Genomic DNA, 25,526 nt, shown 5'->3' on the forward strand with positions numbered 1-25,526 from the left:
GGGGAACAGGGCACGTCCGGGAGGCTCCCAGCACCCAGAGCAAATCATGGGAAGGGGGCGCCCCGTGCCCTTGGGGAAGGGCGGCACCACAGAGGAGAGGGGTGCCTGCTGGCCTGGGGCGTTCTCTGTCCACTCTGCACACCCCCCACCCGCTGGGCGGACCCCACACTGGGGCCGAAGCAGTCCCTGACAGGTGTTCTCTGTGGCTGGACAGTTAAATCAAGGACGGACGAGGGAACCGGTTGAACGGGGAGAAGGGGGGGCTCGAGCGCCGACGCCCAGAAGGGTGAGAAGTCGGTGGAGAAAGCCCCGTGAGCCCCAGACCGCAGGGAGCCGGTCGGCTCGCGCACAGGCCGGAACGCCCGCACCTGTCCCCCGGGCGTGGACGGGAGGCAGGTGTTGTGATCTTTCGCTCTGACCCCGCCCTTCCGAGGAAGACCACGATTGCCGTGTGGGTTTTAGGACACAGCCTTGCCAGCCGTGGCAAGGGAGGCAGGGACGTCTAAGACGGGCACGACCGACACGCAGCAAATGCCCACGACACACACCCCCTCACTGCGACCGCTGTGAGGACCGCCTGCACCAGGACGGAGACTTCCGTGGGGGCTCCCGCCCACACCCCGCAGCCCTGCCGTCGCTCTGGGCGAAGATCGAGCCGTTTGGGCTTCTGTTTCGGGCCGCCGGGCAGCCGAGAACAGAAACAGGACACCCGGGGAAGCCGGCCCTGTGGGCCGCAAAGGGGCCCCTGTCATAAATCCGCCCGGAGGGAGCCCCCCGGGGTGGCAGCCGGATCACAAATCCCTGACCGGGCGGGCCGGAGCAGGTCGTCACGCCCCGGCCTGTACCGTCCTCTGCCCCCACTGAGCCGCCCGCCCATTGTTCCGGTGCATCCAGGGCACGGCACCTCTGACCGCCCGGTTCCCAGGCCCCCGGGCGCCTCGCAGCCTCCAAGGAGCACGTGACCTTGTTAACTCTGCTCTGACCGCTCAGTCCCATCCCCCCTGCCCTCCTCCCACCTCTGCTCCACGACCCCTCTTGGGTGTCGGCCGTGTCAAAGAAACCGCAAAGCTGCTCTTCTCCGGAGCGTCTGAGGTCTGGCTTCCCGGCACGGCTGCCTGTTTGGGCTCAAATAAACTCTTATAAAGACTCTTTGCAGGCCTGGGTGTGTCTCACGACGACCACGGGTGGCTCTGAGTGCCCCTGGGCCGGTTACGCACCAGCCCCAGGCTCCCCGGTCCTTTGTTAAGGAAACTCGGCCGGGGGGGGGGGGAGTGCGGGAGCTCACAGTGTGAGGTGTGAGTGCCTGCCAAGGAAGCACACGGAGGCCCTGCACGGAGCGGCCCGGAGAACACCCATTTCCACGCAGTTCCGGAGGCCGGCAGGTCCGAGGTCAAGGTGCCGGCACAGTCAAGATCGGGTGAGACCTCCCGTCCTGGCCGGCAGGTGATTGCTGCCTTCTCTCCGTGTCCTCACCTTCCCCTTTTCGCCAGGTCACCAGTGACCCTTCTGACCTCACTTCACCTTAACGACCCTCTAAAAGCCCCCTCTTCACAGACTGTCCATCACTTTGGGGCTTTAGCGTGTGATGGGGGGACCATTCGGGCCGGGGTGAGGGCCGAGGGCCTCCCGGGGTTGCCCGCCCAGCACTGGGTCTCGGTGTCTGTGTCCAGGGGCTGCGTGCTCGTCCGCTGTCCCTGCTCCGGAAGTGACTAGCAGGCCTTGTCGGACCGCCAGCCTGGCTCTTTGCATCTCGGGCCATCTGTGAGCTACTCACTATCCTTCAGTACATTTTTCTTGTTGCCCACCGCCCCCCGCCCCCCGGCCCCGTAACTAGCTAAACAAACTTCCGATCTTGTGGTTCCGCACTCAGAGGCCAGGCCGCACAGGAACCCCCTTCCACAGAGCCCCAGGCTGGCCTCTGGGGATCCAGTTCTTGCTCTGACTCTGAAGGGGGGCCTGTCCCAGCCCCGCCCTTTATGTTTACGAACTTGCAACCTCTCTCTTTTTAGGGCTGCCCGGCAGTGCTGCCTGGGGTGCTCCCGGGCCTGTGGCGCTGCAGGGAAAAGGCTCGAGACAGAACCCCCGTCCTACGTCCGGGTGGGGGTCCCTGAGACAACGCACGTGGACACGTCTCAGCGGCCCAAGGACTTATCCCAGGACAGGGAGGGGCGTCCCTGTTGGGACCCCTGAAATACTCCCGGGGAAAGGGAGGGGTGGCCAGCATCAACACTTCGGTGTCCTCAGGCATGTGTTTGTGTCCCTGTTGTAGCAGCCCCGCTCCGGAGCCATCGCCACTGAGGAAGAGCAAAAAGCTCTGGTCTAGAAACAGCACGGGGTGAGGACGCAGCGGAACCGAACTCGCACTCGGGTGCCGGCATCCCCGGCATCCCTGGCATCAGCTCCACGAGGGCAGTTTGGCAACAGCCCCAGAGAAGAACCACACGCACTTCCTGGCCCAACAATCTCCCTCCCGGGACTTTATGTCACAGGTGGGATCGTGCATCAGCATGGAGAGTAGGTGTTTGTTGCAGCATTTTTGCAGCAAAGAACGGAGAGCAGCTCTATCCATCCAAGACCAGTTCAGTAATTCCCAGTCTGCGGGACGGAGTACTATGCAGCCATGAAAAAGAATGGCTGCCAATGTAAACAGTCAAGGGTTATAAAGTAAGTCGCAGAGTAGTATGCATGACATGCTACCATTTGTGCAAAAAAAAAAAAAAGAGGCTTGAAAAGGCTCGGAGCGTCTCTGAAGGATCTGAGGTGAGGGCCGCGGAGAACCAGAGACCTGGGCTGCGGGCGGGAAGGTGCCTCGCTTCGCACCTCTGGACGTTTTCACAGCCACGCGGCGTCGCCTCTTCAAGTGCGTGAGTGTGTCAGCGACACAACAGTGTTCCAGGACTGGAGTTGATCTGTGAACTTCCGGCACGTTCAGCTGCCCGGTGTTATGTCGCTCTATCTGCACTCTGTCGTTTGCAAAACAGGGGCAGAGATGTTTCACCTCGGTGAACTCGGGAGGCGGGGACGGAGCCTTTCAGGCCCCCCTCCTCTCTGAGATACAACCCCCTGCGGGTGCAGCACAAGTAGGGTGCATCCCAGCAGAGGAACCCCAGGACTGGCCTGGGGCGAGTCCTCTCTGAACAGAACTGAAAGCTCCTCCCTCCCTGCAGCTTGCGGGGGGGGGGGGGGCTGCCAAAAGACCGAGGCTGGGCGAATGAGTGATGGGTGGAGGGCTGTCTGAAAGCTCCGCCCTCGCCTTCTGCCCTGCCCACCCATCTTTCCTCAGGACCCAAGGGCGCACTGCCCTTGGGCTCCGCGCCTCTGCCTGCTCTGCTCTCCCTCACCGGTACCTTCTCCCTCCACAGAGGCTCCTCCTGGGGCTTCCCTGTCCCGGGCAAGGAGGCTGCGCTTTGCTAAAGGAGAGCTGGTTCCTGCCAGGCGGGGGGCAGGGGCAGAGTCGCTCTGCCCGAAACCAGCACAGTGCTGGGGGGACCCGGGGGGACAGCAACCCCAACGCTCCGGGGCTCCACCCGGGCCTCGGGCCCCAGGAGGGCGCTTCTGCCTCGTCCGCCGACAGCTCAACACCCCTCCCGGCTCCCAGGGGGGCCCATCACCCGGCACTTTCTTATTACGGAGGTGCTGCTGACACACACCACCCCCGATTAGATAGACGCGGGCCGCGGGCCTCACCGAGTGACATTCCTCACTTCCCCGGACGCCCCGGTATCTTCCAACTGGCTCCCCACTTCCGAGCCTCCATGAGCCCCCCCACCCCTCCCCCTCCTCCTCCCCGAGGTCCAGAAATGGGGACACTGGGGTCCACCCTCCACGGAGGGGCAGCTGGAGAAACTCCGGACTGGACTCAGCAGCTCTCCCTCCATAAGCTGCTGGACCGCCGCCACGCTCCGGGCCTCCTGGGGCCGGACTCAGGGGTCTGTAAGGGTCTCGTTCTGTCCTCTCCCCCAACGCAGTCCCCGAGTCAAGGCCGCAGGACCCCGGGGAAGGCTGGGGGAAAGGGGACCCGGCCCCCCGCCCCGCTCACACACAACTCAAGGGGCTCTAGGTCCCTGAACTGGCTCCAGCCTGGGCACGGAGGGGTCACGACTCCGTCTTTATGACCCGGTGAGACTTCTGTGCACTTGCCCCAGAACTTTTCCGCACACACAGGCGGAGTAAGAATTGAGTTCCCTGCTAGGAGCACCACGGGCCAGCCGCTGCCGCCGCCGGGGCTCAGACGGCACTCCCCGGCCGCAGCTCTGGAGCTGGTCCGTGGCTGCAGGAGCCACGCCCACCTCCTCTCGCGACCGAGGGTGACCCCTGGGCCCCGCCCCCCGGACCCGACTGCCCCCGGGGCAGGCAGGACTTCAGGCCGACGCCGGCAGTCCCACTGTCCTCTCTGCCCCGCAGAGAACGGGGGCCCGGGGCTTCAAGGGTGCCAGGGCTCCCCTTACAAATCATCTGTCGCAGGCTTCGTGACAAGTGTGTCCTCTGGACACTCCCAGGTCCCAGGTTGGGGGCGGAGGAGCAGGCCCTACGTGACAACCCACTGACACTCAGGTCCCCCCCCCACACCTTCCTCTCCGGGTCCCCGGGCAGGCCTGGCCCTCCGACCCCAGGTAGTGTAGGCCGCCGTTGGGTCTACGAGTCAGCCACACACAGTGCAGGGCCGTTCCTGGCCCCCGCGCCCTTCTGAGTCCTCTCGGCGAGCCCGGGGCAAACGCCTCCATAGGGCTGGCACCCACCCACCTGCGACACAGCCGGGCGGGCCTCCAAGCCCCATCAGCTCCCCACTACCCCGGCTGCTGGGGCTCTCTCTGCCAGCGCCCCTGAGGACAGCGCCCCGACCACGCCCAGTCCCCCAGCCCCACGCACCTCTGCCCCGTCCCCCTGCCGCGTATCCCCGGAGCCTCGCCCTGCGTGACGGGCTAACTCGCACTCAGCCGGGAAGTGCCGGTGCCCAGGCTCAGAGGGGCCCAGAGGGCCCCCGGAGGGACAGTGTCACCAGACGCCCAAACGTGCCACCCAAGCCGTGTGCCTCTAGAGAATCAGGCTGTGGGGGCTGGAGGGGTGTTCGCTGTGTGCCCCAGGTCACGCCACAGGTGGCTGCGCCCTCAGGTGGCCATGGGGCCCGACGCGCTGGCAGCCGGCACAGAGGCGGCCCCGGGCCCTCAGCACCTCATCACGCACAGCGATGGTGGCAGGAGGCCCCCTCGGGCCCCGGAAATGGTGAGGCCGGTCGTCTGACCATCGGGGAAGTGTGGGTACGTGTGAGGCCCTCGCCAACGAGACTGAGGGCCCACCGCTGCCGGAAGGGCCGGCGGTCGAGCAGACAGAGGGACCGTGTCCGCAGACGCACGGAGAAGCACACGTGGCCCCCACGCACGGCTGGGAGGGAGGGGCCTCCCTACACGCGCTGCCACCTGCACGAACCCCAAGGACGCCACGGAGCGAGAAGGACGCCAGGCGCAAGGGCACAGACACCGAGTGACCTCTCCTGCGTGAGGCCCCGGGCTCGTCCGATCACGGAGACGGCGCTGAATGGGGGTGCTGGGGACGGGGATGGGGGGGGGCTGCTGCTGTGTCCGGGGGACAGCGGGTCGGTGTGGGAGGGTGAACAGTCGACGGACGGGGGTGATGGCTGCAGAGCAAGGAGAACGTGCTCAATGCCTCTGAACTGGACCCTTACGGTTAAAACAGTGCGTTTTCACCACAATTAAATGATGCCAAAACAACAAGCACAGGAGTAGACACACCCCTCACGGCTGCCGTGTGTGACTCACGGGGCGTGGGGGTTCCAGTGGGACGGGGGGCTCCAGTGGGACGGGGGGCTCCCTAGGAAGGTGCAGATCCAGGGACCCCGTGCCCCCCGCCTGCCCTGGGCCTGTCCGTGCACAGGGGCTACTCCCTGGGTTACCGGCTCTGACCACTCTGTGGGTCGGGCTCACTTCTCTCTCCGCCATGTCCACGCTCTCTTCCGGCCCGAGTCCCAGGGCTCCGAGAGCCTCCCATCAGATGTTTGAAAACTCACCCTGCGCCCAGCCTGGTGTGGCTCAGTGGATTGAGTGCCAGCCTGAGACCAAATGGTCACCGGTTCCATTCCCAGTCAGGGCTCAGTCCTGGGTTGCGGGCCAGGTCCCCAGTAGGGGGCGCACAAGAGGCAACCACACACTGATGTTTCTCTCCCTCTCTTATTCGCTCCCTTCCCCTCTGTAAAAATAAATATAACATCTTTAAAAACAAAGCAAAGCAAAACAAAACACCTCACCCTGGGCTATGACAGATAACATGCTGTCGAGGGCCTGCTGTATGTGGGGGGAGGGCATAGGGCGTCTTCACGGCTACCTCTGGAGGACCCCCCACCCCGCTCAGCAGGCACAGTGACCCCCAGAACTGCGAGCTCCCCAGAGGTCCGCCAAGGTGTCGGCGTGCTGTGGGCTCGTGGTTTGAGGGGATTTTCTGCAGTTTTCAAACATTTCAAAAAGTTATTTCACTGCATGCACTGCATGACTTCAAAAGCACACAAAAGGAAATGCATGAAAAATAAATGCATCTATTTTCAGGGGGGCGGGGCGCCCGGGGAGGCCCGGTTCCCTCCCACCCAACGCCGCGTCTCCAGGTCTTTCAACTCCTCCTCATTCGGCAGGACTCAGAGGCCCGCACGCACCAGCCCGCTGATTAAGTCCGAGGCCTTGAAAGACATTCACGATCTCCCAGAAGAACTCAGATTAAAGATTAAGAAGCTGAACAGGGTCCAAGCGCAGTAAGACTGTTTGTAACTCAGTGTTCAGTTCTGTGGCCCAGACCACGGAGCCGAAGCCAGCCGGGCTCCACAGCGACGACGGAGGACCTGAGGTCCCCGCGCCCGGTCGGCTGCCCCAGCCCACCCGCGTGCATTTGTAGTGGCCCGGGAAAACGTCCCCCAGCGGCGACCTCGCCGCGCCTCGCGGTCCCCCGGGGGTCTTGTACCCGCCCTCCCCCGCTTTGATTTCCTTTGATTTTTCTCTCCCGGGATGAAGGTGATCTATTTTTACTGCGGCAGCGGGTGTGGAGTGAGGGGTTGCCATAGCGACAGCCGGTGGTGACAGACCAGGCCCTGCCACAGTTCTGGGTCAGAAACAGACCCCGAACGCTGGGCCCCTCCCTTGCCCACTGGGGTCCCGCCTGCTGCCCGCAGGGGCCCCCAGGCGACCCCTCAGCTCCCAGGTGCGGGCAGGAGGCGGTCGGGTGTGCCCCGTGAGACGCTGGGTTAGGAATCCCGGGGCGGGCTCGTGTACACACACACACGAACGCTGAAGCATCTGCCCCAGCTGCACACGTGTGTGCCGGCAGCCGGCAGCCCTCGAACGTGTCCGACAGAGAAGCTTGCAAACATGCAGGGACGTTCCCAGCCGCTGCGGGAACCCCGACCTGGAAGCTGCCCAGGCCCCATGAGGGGGCTGCAGCCCTGGGCCCTGCAGGTGACCGCCGTGAGGGACCCTTTGTTACCCGGCAACCAAGTGAACGGGCGGACCTCAGCCGCAACCTTGGCCTGGCCGCGTCTCCCAAAGTGCGAGTGGGAGAAGCCGGACAACAACAGCAACCTTGCACAGACCCACCCTACGAAGTTCAAAGCCAGATAACGCTAATTTGGGGGGTCGGCACCTGGCAGGGGGCTGGGGGGGGGCTTCTGTGCCCGGACGCTGCTCTGTTCCTTCTCCGGAGGCCCGCCGCCAGCTGGGGGGCCCTGCTGTGGGGGTGATCCTGGGGGAGGGGGCTGGTGCAGCAGACAGCCCCGAGAAGGGGGCCCTGGGCAGCCGTGGAAGGCGAGGGGTCAAGCGCCCCTTCGTCGTGGGCCGGCCCGCAGGTGCCAGCCTGAAGACACGGTGGGGTGCCCTCCTTTCTGGGGCGCCGGCACTCCAGCGTCTCCTCGGAGCCACGGCCACAGCTGCTCAGAGGTCACCCCGAGGCCCCAGCCACTCCTGCTGTCCGTTCCGAGCAGCCAGGGCCACTCGGTGGCCGGGCTGAGTCACCCGGGACTGAGAAGCGGAGGGGACAGCGGGCACCGCTGACTCAGTACCCACCGTGACTCACGCTGGCCCGGGGTGGCGGGAGGGTCAGCGGAGGGGGAGGCAGAGAAGTGACACTTCCGTGTCCCTGCAGACGTCCATCCTAAACAGCTAAACACCCATGTGGGTGCGTGAGCGTGGGGGTCTTCTGAGGCCACCCCAGCGGGGACCCCGGAGCCGGGCAGGCAGGCAGGCAGGCAGGCGGGGAGACCATGAGGGGGTGGGCGAAGAGCTGAGGGGGGCGGGGTGGACAGCAGCCTTCGCCTTCCCGCTCTGCTGCTGCGTGAGGCCAGGAGCCACCACGCATGGACGGACGCGAGCCCTCCGCCCGCAGCCGCGGGGGACAGGGGAGCAGGGACAGGCGGGGCTGGGGGCCGCGTGCACCCGGGCGCGAGGCGGATGGGAAGGGGAGGCTCATGGTCACGCCAAGACCCGCCACTGGCTCTGGTCTCCCGTGTCACGTCCACTCTGGTGGCAGGAGACCGAGGGCCCGCTGCCCGGCGCTCCCCGGCTCTCCCCCACCCCCCTGGCGCCGCCCTCAGAGGGACCCGGGAGACCGCTCTTGCTTACCCCGGCCCCCCAACCGCAGAGGGCTGGGACCACACCTGACCCTCTCATCTTCCTTCTCCGTTTTTTTTTTTTTAATTCTCACCCTTGGGATATTTTGTTTACATTAATTTGGGGGAGAAAAAGAGAGGAACAGCCATCGGTTGCCTCCCCTGGGCGCCCGGACCAGGGACTGCACCTGTGAACCTTGGGTGCGCAGGACGGCGGCCCCGCCACCCGAGTCACCCACCCGGCCCTTTCCCACGCTTGCTGTGCTCGCCACATGCCCCTGGTGCCCACGGTCTGGGACTCTGCTGACCCCAGAGAAGGCTGGGGTCAACCCCTCACTGCCCGCCCCAGGGGGTGTGAGGCCGGAGGGGACGTGAAGCTGGGCTGGGGCAGGGCGCGAGGGTGCAGGGGGGTGGGGGGCAGGAGCTAAACTTCGAGGCCCGAAGGGGTGAGCTTCTCAGTAATCACAACTTTCAGGGGTATTTTACCCCAAGGTGTGACGTGTTCAAAATTCCAGTGACAGCTGCGTGCTTCCTGATGGAAGTGCCACCCACGGGCACACACAGACGGACCCCGCGGGTGCTGCCCCTGCCCACCCCGACTCTCCCGGGTGGCCACTCTGCCTCTGTGCGGGATGGAGACGGTGTGTCTCCTGGCGTCTCTCGACCTGGGGAGCGGCAGGGAAACCCGAGGAGGCGAAGGGTGCCTTGTCCCCTGAGACCGAGCCAGCGACAGAAGTCGGGTCCCGCAGTGACGGCGGCGACGCTGCACGGGGTCGGGGTCAGAGCGGTGGGTGAGACGCTGCTCTGAGCACAGGGCCCTCCCTGCCCCTGGCGAGCCGGGAGCCGGGGGGTCCCTGAGTGGGTGGGGGGGGGTTTAGAGGGAGGGGCGGTTAGACTGGGCCTTAGAAAGCGAGTGACGGACGGGCCGGGAGCTGGGAGGCCTCGCTCGGTCGAGGACCTCCGGTTCTCCTCCCCCGGCGCCTCCAGGCCGGGCACTGTCAGCAGGGCCCACACCGGCCCTCCGGCCGTGCCCCTGGGCCCTCTCTCGCAGGGAAACCAGGACACACCTGCACACCTGGGCTGCGGTCGCCTCGGGCGGCCTCAGCCAGCCTCCCCACCCCAGAGGGAGCTTCTGTGGGGGCCCCGGTTTCCCCACGCCCCGCCCCATCGGTGCCGGCATTTGCACACGAGCACTTGCAAAGCTCGGTGGACATGCAAATGTTGTTTTTGCTCCCAGAAGTGCAGGGGACAGGGCGACGGCCAGATTTAACACGGCGGGGAGAGCCGCCCTCTGGCCGGCGAGAGGCTTTCAATGAGGGGCCCGCCTGTCCCCACCCCCAGAACCCGGCCGCTGGTTCCCCAGCGGCAGGTTCAGGCTTAGTTCCAGAGCACACGGGGGTTTATTACTTTATTGCTCAGCGTGTCATCTTTGTAAACTGCGTCTGGGAACCCGCGGCAGGACGTCTGTGACTCCCCCGGCCCGGACAGGGCGAGGCGCCGGCCTGGTTCCTCTGAGAATTCACCTTTGAATCCAGTCAGATGCACAACCCGGTTCCTCCCGAGACTGAAGACACCCCCCCCTTGCCCCAGAACTGCACTGGCCTGGGGGGCTGCCGCTGAGTCCCGGGTGCTCACGCCCAGGGCCGCCTGCAGCACACGAGGCCCGCCGGCCGGAAATGACCGGACAGCGCCGAGATGCAGGCGGTTTTTCCGATGACCCTTCTCTCCTCTGACCCCCACCCCGCCCCGTTCTGCCACAGTCACTTCCTTATGGCCTGCACACGGTGTCACATTCCACTCGCGTGACATAAAATCTGACGCACCCTCGCGCTGTCCCCGTCCTCGCCACCCCGGGGTGTGGGAGCCCGTCCCCTTGGACAGCGGGGTGCTCAGGAAGCGCCCGGGACACCCCAGCGGCGCGGCCAGGAACCGGTGCACACCTGTGCTTACACAGCGCGGCCTCCTATCTGCTGGGAGTGGCAGGGCTCACAGGCGCCAGGAAGCCCAGAATGCTTCGGGCTCCGCCTGCCCAACCCCAGCCTCACGGGCAGGGCCACCCCAACCCACAGGTCCCTGGACACACCTCAGGGGAGACGCCCCCCACCCCGACCACTGCAGCCACAGTGGCCCCGAACCCCGTGCGTGCAGAGGCTGCAGCGGGCCCCAGGGGACGGAACGGCCAGCTTCCCCGCCCCCCCGAGACCGACCAGGTGTCGCTCCCTCCCACACAGACCCTGACCTGCTCAGCGGCCCCACCCCAGGGCGAAGGTGGCCGCAGAATCCCTCCTCCCAGACCCCTCCTGCCAGGTTCCTGCACACACGTGCGCTTCCCGCCTCACGGCCAGAAACGGCGGCCCCCGGCCCTCCTTCCTCGTCCCCGCCCTGCTGGGCTCCCCTAAACGAGCGACAGCCCGACAGGTCACTGACCGCGTCGGGCCAGGTGGGCGCGGGAGAGAGAGAGAGGAAGTCGCCTCGGGAGAGGCACACGGGGCCGTGCACGACCAGCGCTGCCATCAGTACAGAAACACACCCCGAACACACCCGTCCACACCTCCGCCTGCCGCCCGACAGTCACCGCCACGGCGGAGAGGGAGAGCTGCACCGGCTCCCGCCCCCCGGGGTCTGCACACGCGTGCACACCCGGGCACGTACACACACACCTGTGCACGTACATGCATGCACACCCCCCTGGGGTCTCCCCCCCCGACAGGACCCCCAGCTGGGGTGCGCAGGGCGGCGTCCTACCGTAGAGACCATGGGGCTCCGACTGCCGCCTCCCGGTGCTGCGGCTGGGTTCCTTGGGCTTCTTCTTCCCCCTGAGGCTGCCGAAGCGCTTCATGGGTCGTCGCTGCGGCCACAGGAGCGGCGACAGGAGACCACACCGGGCGCGTGCAGCCAGCCTCAGCCCCCGGCGGCGGCGGCAGCGGGGAGCCGGGGGAGGTGCAGCATCCGCCGGGAGGCGTGGGGCGCCCCGAGGCCTCGGCCCCCAGCAGCTCAGAGACGCAGCCTGGGAGTCCGAGTGAGGTCCCCGGGGGGCAGGGACGCGGGACGGCCACTCTCGGGCCGGCAGCCACGGGACTCACGGGGCGGGAACCTCCCGCCGCCCTTCCTCCAGCAGAGCTCGGCTGCAGCGCCCGGGCACCCCGCCGGCCCGCAGTGGCAGGGAGCCTCCGCAAGCACAGGCAGAGCCTGGCCGTGGGTCTGTTTGTGGAGCGCGGGCCAGCCCTGCACCCGGCACGCCCGGGGGCTCGCCCTCCGTCACGTTAGAGGAGGAGGGACGCCGGAACGGGCCCGGGGAGCACCGGCCCGCCGGTCATGTGCGGGTCTGCAGATGTCTCTTTAAAAAGCCTGTAAAAGGAAACCGCACCGGGCAGACAATCCTTGGCACCCATTGGCCGGAGCGCGCTCCCATTGTGACATGACATCACACAACTATTTTGATTCATGTGTTCCAAGGGTCAGGAGGCTCCGGCTGCTCCTCGGCGGAGGGGCCACCTGTCTCGGGGCTGGAACCTGGTGAGTGTCCTTCGGCTCCGGCTCCTCGAGACGGAAGAAAAAAGCCCACCTATGGGGGGCGGGGGCTTGGGGCCCCCCGGAATTCACTGGAGGGGGCAGCAAACTGGAACCTTGGACTTGCTAAGGACTGCAGAGTCACAGAGCTCAAAAGCGATTTTTAGAGAGGGTCTGGTCCAACCCCCTTCTGGGGCAGGTGGGGAAACTGAGGCTTGGGAGGGGCAGCAGCCTGTCCGAGGTCCGGCAGGTAACCGCAGAGCCAGGGCCGCACTTCTGAGCCAGGCTCCGGATCTAAGGAAACCACCCCAGGTGCTTTCAGGGTGTGCCTGGCCATCATGAAACAAACTTTGCCCCGCAGGGCAGGGGAAACATTTTCCCTCCTTTTTTTTCCTGACGTCCTCATGAGACTCCAGGGAGGGGAGGGGATGTGCCCACCGTTGCAACCCTGAGAAGGCTCCCTGCCGTCCGCGGGCCTCAGCCGCCCCTCTGCGAGCCGAGACGAGACTCGGGCGCGCTGGCCCGCTGCCCGGAGTCTGCGCGTCTGACGGCTGGACGGTCTGTGCGCCACCCGGTCCTGCCGGGGCCGCCGGGCAGACCGCCGGTCCGTCTGCTCTCAGCCGCCAGGATGCCCGAACGCACCCGCCCGAGCGGTGTCGCCCTCCGGGAGGGCTCCAGTGACCCGGAGCGACCAAGACGGACTGCTCACCACCACCAACTCCTCCCGAAACCCGCCCGTGACGGATGGCGAGTGGCCAGAATGGACGCGTGCCATTGGGACAGACGGACGGAGGGGCAGGCACACGGCCCAGCTGAGAGAAGAGCGGAGCTCGGTGGGGGGTCAGCCCTGAGGGCTGGAGGGTCCGGAGAGGGGCCGGGCCAGGCCAGGACCGCCCGTGGCGGGGCCTGACCTGCAGAACCAGGTCGCAGAACCCCCTCCAGCTGGGTCCCCAGTGGGGGGGCGGGGGGACGATCTCCGTGCTCGACGCGCTGTGGTCAAGGCCTAAAGAGACCACGTCGGGCAGTTCCGGAGCTCCACAGTCAGATTTCCTTCCCCTCCCCCCCACCTTCCCCTCCTTCCTCCTTTCCTTTAAATGCACTCAGCTCTTAACAGACACTGAATGTTCTGATTCACAAATGAAGCCTAGCCCCGGCCCGGTGGCTCAGTTGTTCGGAGCGCCGTCCCGAACAACAGAAGGTTGCAGGTTCGATTCCCAGTCAGGGCACACACCTCAACGGCAGGTTTGTTTGATCCCCGGTAGGGGGCAGGTACGGGAAGCAACCAATCGATGTTTTTCTCACAGCAATGTTTCTTTCTCTCTCTCTCTCTCTCTCCCTTCCTCTCTCTGAAGTCAATAAACATATCCTTGGATGAGGTTAAATAAACAAGTAAATAAGCTCTGGTTGGTGTAGCTCAGTGGATTGAGCCCAGGCTGCGAACCAAAGGGTTGCCGGTTCGATTCCCACTCAGGGCACAAGCCTGGGTTGTGGACTGGGTTCCCAGCAGGGGGCGCCTGAGAGGCAACCACACACGGATGTTTCTCTCTCTTTCTTTCCCCTTCCCTTCCCTGTCTGTAAAAATAAATAAAATCTTTTTAAAAACAAGTAAATAAACAAACAAAGCCCCACTTCTTTAGGAAAGGACCCCTAAACAGGTGTTCCCCTCAGAAATAATAAGGGGGCACATTTGACGAAAAGGAAAAGTTTTTATCTACGCCAGTGTAACGCTCTTGTCTTGGACGATCAGGCATGGAGCAAGAGGGAACACGTCAGCGCAGCGACCGAAAGCAAATGAAAATAATCCACCTCGGAGTCCCGCCCGGCGGCCCTGCGCCCGCGCACGGCCGCTCACTCGCCAGGTGGTTATTAAACCTCCATCCGATCATGACCGAGGCAGCTGCTGACGGAGGGGCTCAGGGTCATGAATAATCTGAAGGCATTCGTGTCCTCCAAGAACTCCCTTCCAGGAGGGAAATAACAACCCCGTGTGCCTGCCGAGTGCCTCCCACCTGCCAGTCGGAGTTCGAGTCGTCTCACGGTGATTGTTTTAGCTCACTCCCTCCCACGGGGGGGCGGGGGGAGGCGGGGGCAGGTGTTAGCACCACCGCTTTATTTATGATGAATCGCTTAGACTCAGAGATGCGCCCTGACAGGGATCAGGCAGCTAGCAAGAGGGGGGACCGTGGACTTGACCCTTACTCATCTGATTCCAAGTTTACCATCTGCCCACGACCCCTAGTTTCACAAACACATGCAGACCAGAGTCGGCCATCGGCGGGGCCAGAGGCCGAGTCCTGCTGGGTGTCAGAGGGCCATGGGCGGCCGGAGGGATGTGGAAAGTTCCCGTCTCTCCACTCCCTCTCGTCACGGTAACCTTCAGGCAGCGGAGAGACACACGGTGTCTGAAAGTCTCCGGCCCCATCACAGTTCATGTCGTGACACCGACCAGCCGCCCCAAGGGCGTCTGCGCCGAGCTGACCTGCCCACCGCGTGCGTGTCCCAGACGCGGGGAACGCCCCCCAGACCCGGACACCCTCCCGCGGGGGACGCGCCGGGGTGCTGAGGCCAGAAGCGGGAAGACACCTTGCTCCCTCTGTCCCCGGGGCCAGAACCACCGCAGCCGCCCGGCCCGGGCGCCGCTCTGTGACGAATTCACTCGCTGCGGGAGACGCCGGTGCCTTCGCAGAGCAGAGACTGGGGGGGCCCCCAAGTGAGGAAGAGGCCCCCCCACGTCACTCGGGGTCGCTGCCGGGTGCCGAGACGCGACTGGGTGTTCTGAAGGGAGGCGGCGGCAGCGGCCCAACTCTGACTCGCAGACACCCGTGCTCGGCCCGCACCGCCTGCACCGCCCACAGGAGGGCGCACTGCCCGTGCACGGAGTCGGGGCCCGTGCAGGGCAGTTTTAAGGGGAGCCAGGGGACGGCAAACGCAGCTACCTTGAGAGTGGACACAAAGCCCCAGAGAGACCCAACTACACCAACGCGACCTTTTTTTCTTTTTTTTATCCTGACCCACAGACATTTTTTAAAAATATTGTCTTCAGAGAGAGAGGGCGTGCCTGGACTGGGGCCGGACGCACCCCAACCACGGACCCGAGAGCTCTCTCGGGAGCCCTGCCCGTCCCGTGTTCAGTCCCCACCGGCCGGCAGCCCCGCGTGCACGGGCGGGGTCTCTGCACCCGCCGGGACCCCCGGGGGTCCTCACGGGGCACATCCCACCCTGGGGGGCCCCTTCTTAAGGGAGGGAGGGAGTGCCAGCTCCCCAGAAGAACCGCATTCCCTTCCACACGTCGGTCCGGTCCGAGGGCCGGGGCGTCTCGGGGTCAGACGTCCGGCTCCCTGGGCGGGCGCTGGGGCCCGGCCCAGAACCGGACCGCGTCGCTGGGACGGCAGCCACCGCTCTGTGCGCCTCAGCAGGTCCCCCCCACGAGGGCGCGGGCCCGGGGGGTCACCGTTCTGACTCCCTCCTCGAGGCCGGGACGGGGCGGGTTGCAGGTCGCTCAAACTGCGTTCTTGGCTCTTGCCGCCGCAGTCCTCCTGGTTTTCCAGCTCTGGGCCCACACGTGACGTGGCGTGACGTGGGAGAGCACTCGCTTTCCGGAGACCCTTCCCGCGGTGAGCCCGCGTCTTACTCCGTCTGGTGTGGGTCTTCGGTCCCCAGACAGAGGGGCCGCTCCCGCCTCGGGGGGACCAGCACTCAGTGAGGGGGCTCCTCGCACGGAGGCCGGACAGGGGCCAGGGGCAGGGTGTGCTCTGTGCGCGGCCACCTGGTGGGGGGGCAGCATGTCACCCCCCGGGGGGGCCGGGGGGGGCGGGGAGGCACGTGCAGCCTGCGGCACGTCCCTGCCGCGGGCGTGATGAGCTCTTACGGTCGCGGAGAAAGGCCCTGCGACCCCAGACCGCGGGACATCAGCTCGGTCGTCGCACCCCCTCAGCCGCTGCGCCGGAGGCCTGTCCCCACAGCCTCACACACGGGCGTCTGCGTCCCAGGCACCCGGCGCTGACGCCGCGCTGCCGGCCGAGGCCCCCACCAGGTCGTGCCGTCTCTCCCTGGCAGACACCACGGCTGATGCCCAGCTTCTGTCTGTCACCCCCTCCGTCAGACGCCCGGCCCGGCCGAGGGTGGATGGCCCCCCGCAACAGCCCCCTTGGAGCCCACGCCCCCTCTAGACTGCCAACTGTACTGAAATAATAAAACCCTCGAGGCCCCAAACCCTCCTCCTCCCCAAAGCCGCTCGGGCGCTGTGCCGGGCGCAGAGCGGCCTGGGGGCCCCGTGCGGCGGCGGAGCGGCAGGCACAGCGGGGCCCTGCGGGCACACAGGCTCCTCCTGGAGCACCGTCCCGGCTGAGAGGCCGGCTGGCCGGCCGTTCCTGTCTGACTTAAGAAATGGAAAGGAACAGAGGTTCAGAGAAGGGGAAGGATTTGGCCAAGAACCCCTGGGAGGGAGCCCCGTGGACGAGGTGGGGCTCCATCCCGGGTCCGCCAGACGCCCGTCCAGGGGCCCGGAGGACCCCAGGCTGCCTCCCCTCTGTCAGGGTGCTGACCAAGTAAACGGAGACACGTCGACCGAAGCCTCGCTTGGAGCCGCCGAGGCCCGTGGGACGGTGCCTGAAAGGCGCCCCGAGCTGCTCTGCGAGGCTGCGGCCAAACGGACCTGGTTACGCAAGAGGACGGCGGGGGCCCGAGCCGGGGGGGGGGGGGCGGCCACACACGTTAGCACATCTTCTGCCAGCGCCCTCCTGCTGGTTGCAAAACCCTGTGTCATATTTCACGGAAAGTTCTAAAGGTCGCCGTGGCACTTGACTTGGAGCGAGATCCCATGTCACCTCCTTGGGGCCCTCTGGGTCCCCTCCCCGGAGCTGCGGGGGGGAGGCAGCGGCAGCGGCTCGGGAGAGTGCCGCCCCACCCTGACTGGGCCCCCCCGCGGCCGCAGGCACCTCCCACGGCACCCAGCACGCCCACGGCCCCGCACGGCCTCGCGGCGACCCAGGAGCTGGAGTGGAGAGACTCTCGGAGTGGCAAGGGGGTGGGTTTGTTGGGCAAAGACAGAGCCCCTCGACTTGCAAGCTCACACCGGTGGCACCTCAAGCCCAGGGCAACGGGGGTCTGTTCATTTCTAGGGTACAGAGAAGTGCAGACAAAGTGCAAACCCGCGGCGGTGACCCCTTTCAGCACGCCAAGTGCGGCACCCCCAAAGCGTGAAGTCCAGAAACCGCCTTAGCATCCGAAGGGGCCCCACAGGCCCCAGGGAAGGGCTCGGTGGGGGCCTCATTTAGCCCCTCCAGGCGGGCCCTGCAGTCCCCAGGGGTCTGCACGCCGGGCCAAGGGCCCCAGGGTGCCGGAGGCAGTTGACAAGGACTGCGCGTTTCAGAGCGGCCCCCAGGGCGAGCCTTGGACTCAAGGGCCGTGGAGCAATGGCTTCCAAAGGCCCCGAAGGTTCTAGAAGCCGAGCGCCTGGATCCCTGTTTCATTCCCTAAGCTGTGTCTTGGAAAGGCCGAGCGAACAGGGGCGTGCGAAGCCTGGACGGGGTCAAGACCGATCCCTCGCCTGCTCCGCGGAAAGCCGGAGTGCGGCCCACCCAGGCCCTCACCTCCTGGCACCCGAGCCGGCTTCCGCCTCCTGGACCCCGGGCTCCCCAAGGGGGACCCCGGCTGCCCTGGTGCTGCCTTCTCCTGGAAACCCCTGGCTTTGACGCGAGGCCTGGGCTGACCTTTGTCCTGGACCTGCTCCTTCCGACTAGTGAAATACAGCACAGGACACAGCAACAGCCGAGCTTAAAATAACGGGTTGAGCGCGGCACCTCAGAGCAACTGGGCTTCACGTATCGGGCACGTTTCTCCCCTGACAGAGATCAACACACAGCCTGAGCCCCCTTCATGCCCCCCCCACCTCAAATTCTTCTGGAAAGAAATCACACGAGATAAAATAGCAACACGGCCCCGGCGGCAGCAGAGCATCTGACACGCACTACCACGGCCTGTGCAGAAGGGGGCGCTCGGGGGAGGCCTCAGTGGCTGACGCCTGGCGGCTGCCCAGCGGCTCTGCATCAGGAGGGCACTGCGGGGGGTGGGGGGGGGAGGGGCAGCTCCAGCCGGCCCGCCGAGCACCTGGACTTGCACGAGGAGCCCCACACACGGGGCAGTTCCTCCTGCAGACCCCAGGTCGGAGACCTCAGACGTTCACGGCCAACACCCTGCTCATCAGCCAAAGCTCAAGCTGGAGCATCTCAGTTCTTGAATGGGGAGCCCAGGGCCTCTTCCTCCCGGTGACTTCCTCCGCGTAGCCGCGCGCACGGAACACTGGCAACACTGGCGTTCCAGCAGCGGCTGCAGGGGGGGCGGGGCCGGGCGGGGCGGGGCGGGGCGGCGCGGCGCTGCTCAGCGCCAGAACTCGGGCCGCGGAGCGCGTCTCCGCGTCTCGCGCACAGAAGGGGACGGAGTGCGATGACTCAGGCGTCCCTCCGTGTTTGAACTTGGTCTTCGCTCGTGAGTGGTGGCTGGATACACGGAGGGGGGGTCACGGGCCCATCTAATTAGGACCCCCAAGCATGTATAAAGGGTGAAATTATATTTAGTATCTTCTGAGTCAGAAAACCACCAAGTGTCTACAAATCTAACCCTTGAAAAGATTTATGTCTGGGTGCTAAGTAGGCTTCAGTTTCAGACGCCGAGAAAGTCCACTCAGGTGTCTGGCTCGTTTCCTCGAGCCGACAAAATACGAAAAAGGTAACCAGGAACTCAGATGGCTCACAAATTCAGAGGGGCCTGACCCCGAGCTAGCTGATGTTGTTATACTCGCCAGAGCCCCCCACCCCAAATTCTTCTCGGCTCCAGGAGGGCAGTGCTGCCCCCGGGGGTGAGAGTGGGCCCCGGGGAGGGGCTGTGAATTATTTTTACACCCAAAACACAAACACACACACACACACACACACACAGAGTGTGTAAATAACACATCTGCTGCCTCCTCGTACAAACAATACATCTGTTTTATGAGAATTGCAAGGGGGTGATTGGAAAAAACGTCTAAAATGGCTCTCTTTATAAAAAGAAAAGTTTGATTAATTTTTAAAAAGAGGCTGGAAGGGAAACTGGGGAAGAAGTGGGGAAGGGAGTGTTTCTCGTCCACGATAGCGGACACCAGACAGGGTCGACCGGCAATAAACCACACGAGCGTTGAATGCGTGTATAAGTTAGAAAGGTCCCTCCGGGGTTTGGGTGGAGGGGCAGCCGACCCGGAGCGGAGGTCGGGCTGCACAGTGACTGGCCTGGGGCACCTAGAAAAGCGCCGGGGACTGAGAGAGACGGAGGGAAAAGGGCAGCCCGGAGCAGGGCGGGGTCGGGGACCTCTGCTCCCCACAAAGCGAGAGGCAGAGACGGCTCGTGCCGCGGGAGCACAGCCTGCGTGAGCACAGCGCAGACTCCTGGATCAGGGCGAACTTCCCGACTTGGACTTTTAACCTGCAGGTAGGAGAACGCCCCAGCTGTGTGAGACTACACTGCAGCAGGGTTTAGGGATAAAGGGACACTCTATCATCTGCCACTGTCTCTGGACGGCGTAGGCACCGTGTCAACCCACACGGATCTGCGGGGGGAGGGCGAGAGCGAGGCCACGGGCAGAGGCGGTGAGACGTTAACGCTGGGGAATCGGGGTAAAAGGTACGTGAGAATTCTTTGTGTGTTTTTGCAACTCCTCTGCAAGTTTGAAATCATCAAGATAAAATGTGACTTTTCGAAAGCAATGAAGAAGTAACGTGGTCAGGGCAGGGACGCCTCGTGGGTCAGCATCTCCTTGGACGGTGCCCCGCAGCTCCTCGCGGCGACATCTGCATGACAGCCACCAGAGGGCGCCCTCCCCAGGGACCACGCCGGGTGCCAGGCCACATGGCCCGGCAGAGTGCTGGCTGAACTTTTCAGGAAACTCAGATGCCACGCATACTTTTCCTTTCTTTGTGGGCAGGCAGGACGAGTCACGTTCTCGTGCAGCCTGCTCAGCCCCAGGAGCCGGCCTCACCAGCTGCCCGGATCCAGAAGGCTCTGGCCGCGGCCGGTCAGCGCAGGGCCCAGGGCCCTGGCTTGGCTCCTCAGAGCCAGGGCGGCTCGGGGGGCTGCTGTGGGCGCGGGGGCCCACAGTGCACCTTGGAATCGAGCCAGGGAGCACAGCCGGGCCAGGGAAAACCTTATTGAGCCAGGCACAGGGTAAAACTCACCGAACTCTGGATCCTAGCAGACACGTGGAGGCAAACCCAGGGCCACTGGCACAACCTTCGGGGAGCAGAGAGCCCGCCCCAGACCCGACCAGCACCACCAGCTCGCGGGCTGGGCTCGGTCCCACCTCACCGTTCACTCGCTCATCCGCTCCTCCCTCCCTCCCTCCCTCCCTCCCTCCCTCACTCCCTCGCCCATTCGCTCACCCACCCGCTCCCTCCCTCCTTCCCTCACACTGTCCCCGTGACCTCAGGGCACTGGACCGAGGACTGAGTGAGGGCGCCTGCTGACCTCGACAACAGTCGCAGGGTCCCCGAGCGGCAGACTCTGAGAAGGAAACCGACACGGAGGACACGCGTGTTAGGGACACACATGTTAGGGACATGCTGGGGACCAGCATCCAGGACAAGGAACGGGAGGCGGCAGGCTGGGGCTCGAGCCAAAGGCGGGAGGCAAGCCCGCTGGAGGGGACCCTTACGGGAAGTTCTGGGGCCAGGGTGACCCCCACCCTCCCCCAGGGCGGCTCTGCTTGGCGCCCGGGGCTGGCCTTCCCGGCCGGCCTGCAGCCTGGGGGCGGGAGAGGCTGTGGCCCCTCTGTCCGGATCCTGCCATGCAGACCGACCCCCGGCTTCTGCCAGGTCACCTCCGTGTGACCTCCCTGCCACTCCCTGCATTGCGGCCCCCCCAGCCTCTCCCGCCGCAGAGGAGGGGCTCCCCCACGCGTCTCTGGCTGGTGTCCCCGCTCCTCCGTCACCCTCAGAGCCACGGCATCGAGTGCCGTCTGCTTCAACCGCACGAGTGGCTCCGCCCCGCGGGCGGGACCCCGACCGCCGTGCGCCATGAACGGGCTCCCGGAGAGAAGCCAGGTTCCGCAGAGAGACCGGCTGTGGGCGTCGGCCCAAACGCTGGGGGCCTGGGGCCCCCGGAGTGGGACAAACAGCTGCCGTGGGGTGGCTGATCATGGGTGACGGTGGCGGGGGGTCCCAGCACCCAGAGCCCCTGGCAAGTGGAACAAAGTCTTGGGGGTTCTGAGTGAAAGCCTCAAAAGCCCGAGTTCATTCCTGCAGGCGCAGCACAAAGCCCTCGGCACTTTGTGGGAACACAGGCTTGTATCTGGAGAACAAACTCGAGCTGCTGGGGGAGAGAGGAAGAGCTGCCCACAGTCCAACACAGAGATGGGCGGAAGGACCAGCATCTCACAAGTTCAACCCAAATGGCCCGCCCGACACCGGAAGACACACAGAGCCCCAGACGGGGCACGGCGCGGAAGGGACCGAGGGGCGGCTGACCCAGCCCAGGAGCCCAGCCCCGCACGCGAGAGTCCTGGCATCCTAACATAACCGCGAGCAGAAAGTGAAATGGACTTGGGGTCCCGAGGGCACACGAGCTCGGTCACAGCCATGCGCTGGCTGGTCGTAGAAAGAGAGCCTTCCAACGTCCACCGCCCCGCACCTCTGGCCAAGGCCCGGCACTTTCCCCGGCCCCGGTGCTCTGCGCCCTGGGAGTTCCCCGGCCAACTGGCTGCCAGCCGCTCCGGCCCCGCCCTGCTGCTGCTGCTGACCACCAGGGTGGCGTCTTCCTGAGTACCCCCCCACCCCCGGAGTCCCGCTGCTGCCAGGGCAGGAGGCGGCACGCTCGGAAAACCAGCAGGAGCGGATGGAAGAGGAGGCAGGGTCCCGGGCGAGCACTGTTCCGGGAGAAAGGGCTTCCGGCCACACACGAGCGGGGTCACTGCAGACTGTGTTTCTTGTGGGCGGCGACAGACAAGAGCATTTCAAACGGCTGCCGTGACCAGCTGTGTGTGTCCCTCAGGGGTGGATGGGGACGCCTGGGTCCCCAGGCATGCTGTCATCTTCTTGCCTGCCCTACAGACACCGCAGCCGTGACCTACAGCAGCCCTCGGTGTAATCAGAGCAGCTGGCCATTCTGGTCAGCAGTTTTCAAGGCCTTTCTTCTGTAGGACAGAGGTGGCGTCCCAGGGCCCAGCGGGGCAGACTTCCGTCAGTAGCGGCCACCGGTATGGAGTGCAGCCCACGCAGATGCCCCCTTTTAAAAAATCCTCACTCCAGAATTGTTTACTGATTTTTTAGAAAAAAAGTTAAAGACGAGAGAGGGAGGGAAACATCGATCGGCTGCCTCTTGTGTGTGTGCTGACCGGGGATCAAACCGGCAACAGAAGGGACAACCAGCTGAGCCGCCTGGCCAGGGCTTTCTGGAGAAGGCGGGGCGCGAGGGGGTCTGAATGAAGGTGGGAGACCACCGTGTTGGGTCTCCAGGCCACCCCCGCAGCCCCCACTGGTTCGCCCACGTCCAGCTCCACCACCGGTCACCGCACGGAGGCCACATGGGCCCTCCGGGTGCATGTCGCTCCCTCAGTAGCCCCATCCCGGGCTCCCCGACTGCTCAACAAAAACGTGAAATCCTGCCCTGGCCTGCAAGGCCGCACCCAGCTCCCTGGCCGCACCTCCCTGGGCTGCCGCCTGCAGGCCCACAGGGGTCCCTGCTCGAGGCATGTGCACCAGCCTCCCCACCCCCGCCGGGCCGGGCGGTCCAGCCCCCCACACCCACCTGGCTGCCCCCTTGCATCCCTGCCTGAAGCAGCACCACCCCCTCACCCTGCCCCATGGTCACACGTGATGCATGTTCCTCCCTGTCCCCTCTCCCTGGAGTGTCACCCCACAAGGGCAGGGACTCACTGGCCCGTGGCTGTGTCCCAGTCCCTGGCAGCTCTGGGCAAATGCGGTCAGCATGCGGCGACCTGAAAGACCTGGGCAGGCTGGTCAGGCTTGAGGTGGACATGTCACCTCTGTGACATCAGTCTGGCAGGTGCACGTAAAGGCAAATGTCCCGGGCTGGACACACCAGGCAGGGAGGGACAGGGAGTCTCCTCCTTGTCCCCCGGGGCAGGCCCACCTACGGCCCGCACCAGGCTCAGCAGTGAGGCTACGTCGCCCCCTAGTGGTCACTCGGCCAGGAAGGGCAGAAAAAGCCAAAGTTGGCTGAGCCTGGCCAGGTACCTGTCACCTATAGGGGAGGACCTGGTCTCTCCCAGCTTCCGATGGTTGCCGGCACCCCTCAGCGTCCTTGGTTTGTAGACGCGTCACGCCAGTCCTTACGTTTGAAGTCACATGGCATCCTCCCTACATTGCCATCCGCCTATAAAACACCAGTCACACTGAATCAGCCCCCAGCCCCCACCCCCACTCTGGTTTGACTCTATCTCAACTAACGACACCTACAGTGGGTGGCCTTACTTCCAGACCAGGTCACATTTAGAGACACCAGGGGTTAGAATGCCAATGCCTTTTCTTTTTTGAGGGTTCACACTTCAACCCGTAAGTGTTACCGTAAGGATGAACTGAGACTGTGTTTTCACAGTCTGTGTAACAGTGCCTGAAATGAATTCTTCGTCCTGCCTCACTGCCCCGCTAGCCCTGGGCGGAGAACCTGACGGCGACTCCCGTACGACCCCCCGGACTGGAGGCTGCCGGCACCGGGGCCTCCCTCACCCACGGCCATGGCTTTGACTGACTGTCACGTACAGAGCCCACAGGGAGGGCCACTCCTCCGGCGACTGTGATAAGCAGCGATTTCAGGCCCGATTGCACCCCCTTCCTCTGCGACACCTGTGACACAGCCCTCACCCGCGTCTTCTGGGAAGGGCGTGGGGCCCCCCCCCCACCCGGGCGGGGCCTGGGCAGGGGCAGCGCCGGTCGCGGAGCGGAGTCTTGGGTCTGCCCCCGTCACCATGGCGACACGACCGCCGTTCCGGGAGCCGGGCTCCCTTTGCCGCGGGAGGACGCTTGTCGAAGGGGGTTCTGCAGTAAAACCCCGCGAGGTGGGCGGCCAGGACAGGGTGCGCCGGGGGCTGAGGCCACGGCCAAGGTCGCTTTCCGGAAACCTGCCTCCTCCTCGCAGGGACTCAGCGGTGGCCTCTCAGGACTCCTTGTTCCGGGTGGTTTGCTCTCCATTCTCCTCCAAGCAGGCTCTCCCGCCGCAGCCCCGCTGCCCGGCGGCAGGCGCCCCACCCGGGAGACGGCAGGCACCCCACCCGGGAGACCGAGGCGCCCCACCCGGGAGACGACGCAGGTGCCGGAGGAGGGGGAGCAGAGCGAGGTCCCTTTGCCGTGTCCCTGCCGAGACCCTGCTGGCCCCGGACTGAGTCTCGGAGCGAGAATGGTTCGGAGGGAAAGAAAGGGCCTGTGTTTCCCCGAGAACCTGGCGCTCGCAAGCGCGGTGCTGGGATGGGGGACAGCCGGTGCCCAGCGGGCGGTGCGCCAGCACGGCCGGGCCAGCCACAGAGACGGAACCGCTTCTGGAGCCGTCAGGGGACAGCCGTGGCCCAGAGGCCTCTGGGACATCCGGTCAGCCCACGCCCAGCAACACGCGTACCCCGAAAGGTGACCTCAGGGATATGGAGCCTTTGGTGCCGAGGCCAGAACCCCCCGTGCTGTCCCCAGGGGCCGGTGCCAGGCCCCCCTGGCTGGTGCGTATTCTGAGTAGCACCCCAGGTCAGATGGCCGTGGAGGGGCCCCCAGGTCAGATGGCCGTGGAGGGGCATGAGGATAGGGGATGGAGACGAGGCAGCCGGTGCCTCAGAGCTGGCTCACGCCTTGCCGGTGCACTTACAAGCCAGGCGTCCACACCTACGATCTCCAGGACAAGTGGCGTGTGGCCCTGCTTGGCTCCTGGGGGGGCAAAGGGAGAGCAGAGGAAAGAACCCTGGAGGGGACTCACGGGGACCCCAGGCTGAGCGGGCGCCGTCCTGCCCGCCGGGGCGAGGGGGTAGGGCGGGGCTGCCCGTGAAGGACCGAGGCGGACCTGACAAAATTGGCTTCTTGCTGAGCCAAGTGGCGTGGAAGTGAGAGGGACGGAAAATGAGTTCAGAAAGAAGGCTGCCAAGGCGCCCCACGTGGCCCCGCCCACAGACGTGGTTCTGCGGTCCCCAGCAGCCCACCCTGACAGGGGAAACCAGGCCGTTCCCCGGTGAGCATCCGCTGCAGACGCGACCGCCCCGGTGCTCAGGAGCCCGGCTAGTCCTGGTGTCCGGGCCGGACACGAGTCCCCCCGGGGCCTCGGGTAACAAACGGTGTCTTCTCGACATCCCCGTGGTGGGCGCGGCGGGTCAAGGGCTGTCTCTCAGGCTGCAAGAAGACCCTTCTCACAGGCCGACGGCACTGCTCTCAAGCTTGACTGCACGAAACCAGTTCCG

General features: G+C 65.2%; 1 protein-coding gene across 3 annotated transcripts in view; it reads right to left on the bottom strand.

Annotated features, from left to right (window-relative positions):
• PRKAG2 (protein kinase AMP-activated non-catalytic subunit gamma 2) overlaps window positions 1-25,526 on the bottom strand; it is a 180,000-nt gene that overhangs the window by 92,602 nt on the left and 61,872 nt on the right. The window contains exon 1 of one of the 3 annotated variants that reach the window (XM_045837755.1): window positions 11,345-11,919. The exons of the other annotated variants lie outside the window; for them this stretch is intronic. Coding sequence (XP_045693711.1) covers window positions 11,345-11,438 — 94 coding nt within the window. The 5' untranslated portion in view covers window positions 11,439-11,919. Of the gene's footprint in view, window positions 1-11,344; window positions 11,920-25,526 lie in introns of those variants that run through there. 3 annotated transcript variants of the gene reach the window in all.

This window comes from Phyllostomus hastatus, unplaced genomic scaffold (genome assembly GCF_019186645.2).
Source record: "Phyllostomus hastatus isolate PE091 unplaced genomic scaffold, TTU_PhHast_1.1 phas_contig_244, whole genome shotgun sequence".
NCBI lineage: Eukaryota > Metazoa > Chordata > Mammalia > Chiroptera > Phyllostomidae > Phyllostomus > Phyllostomus hastatus.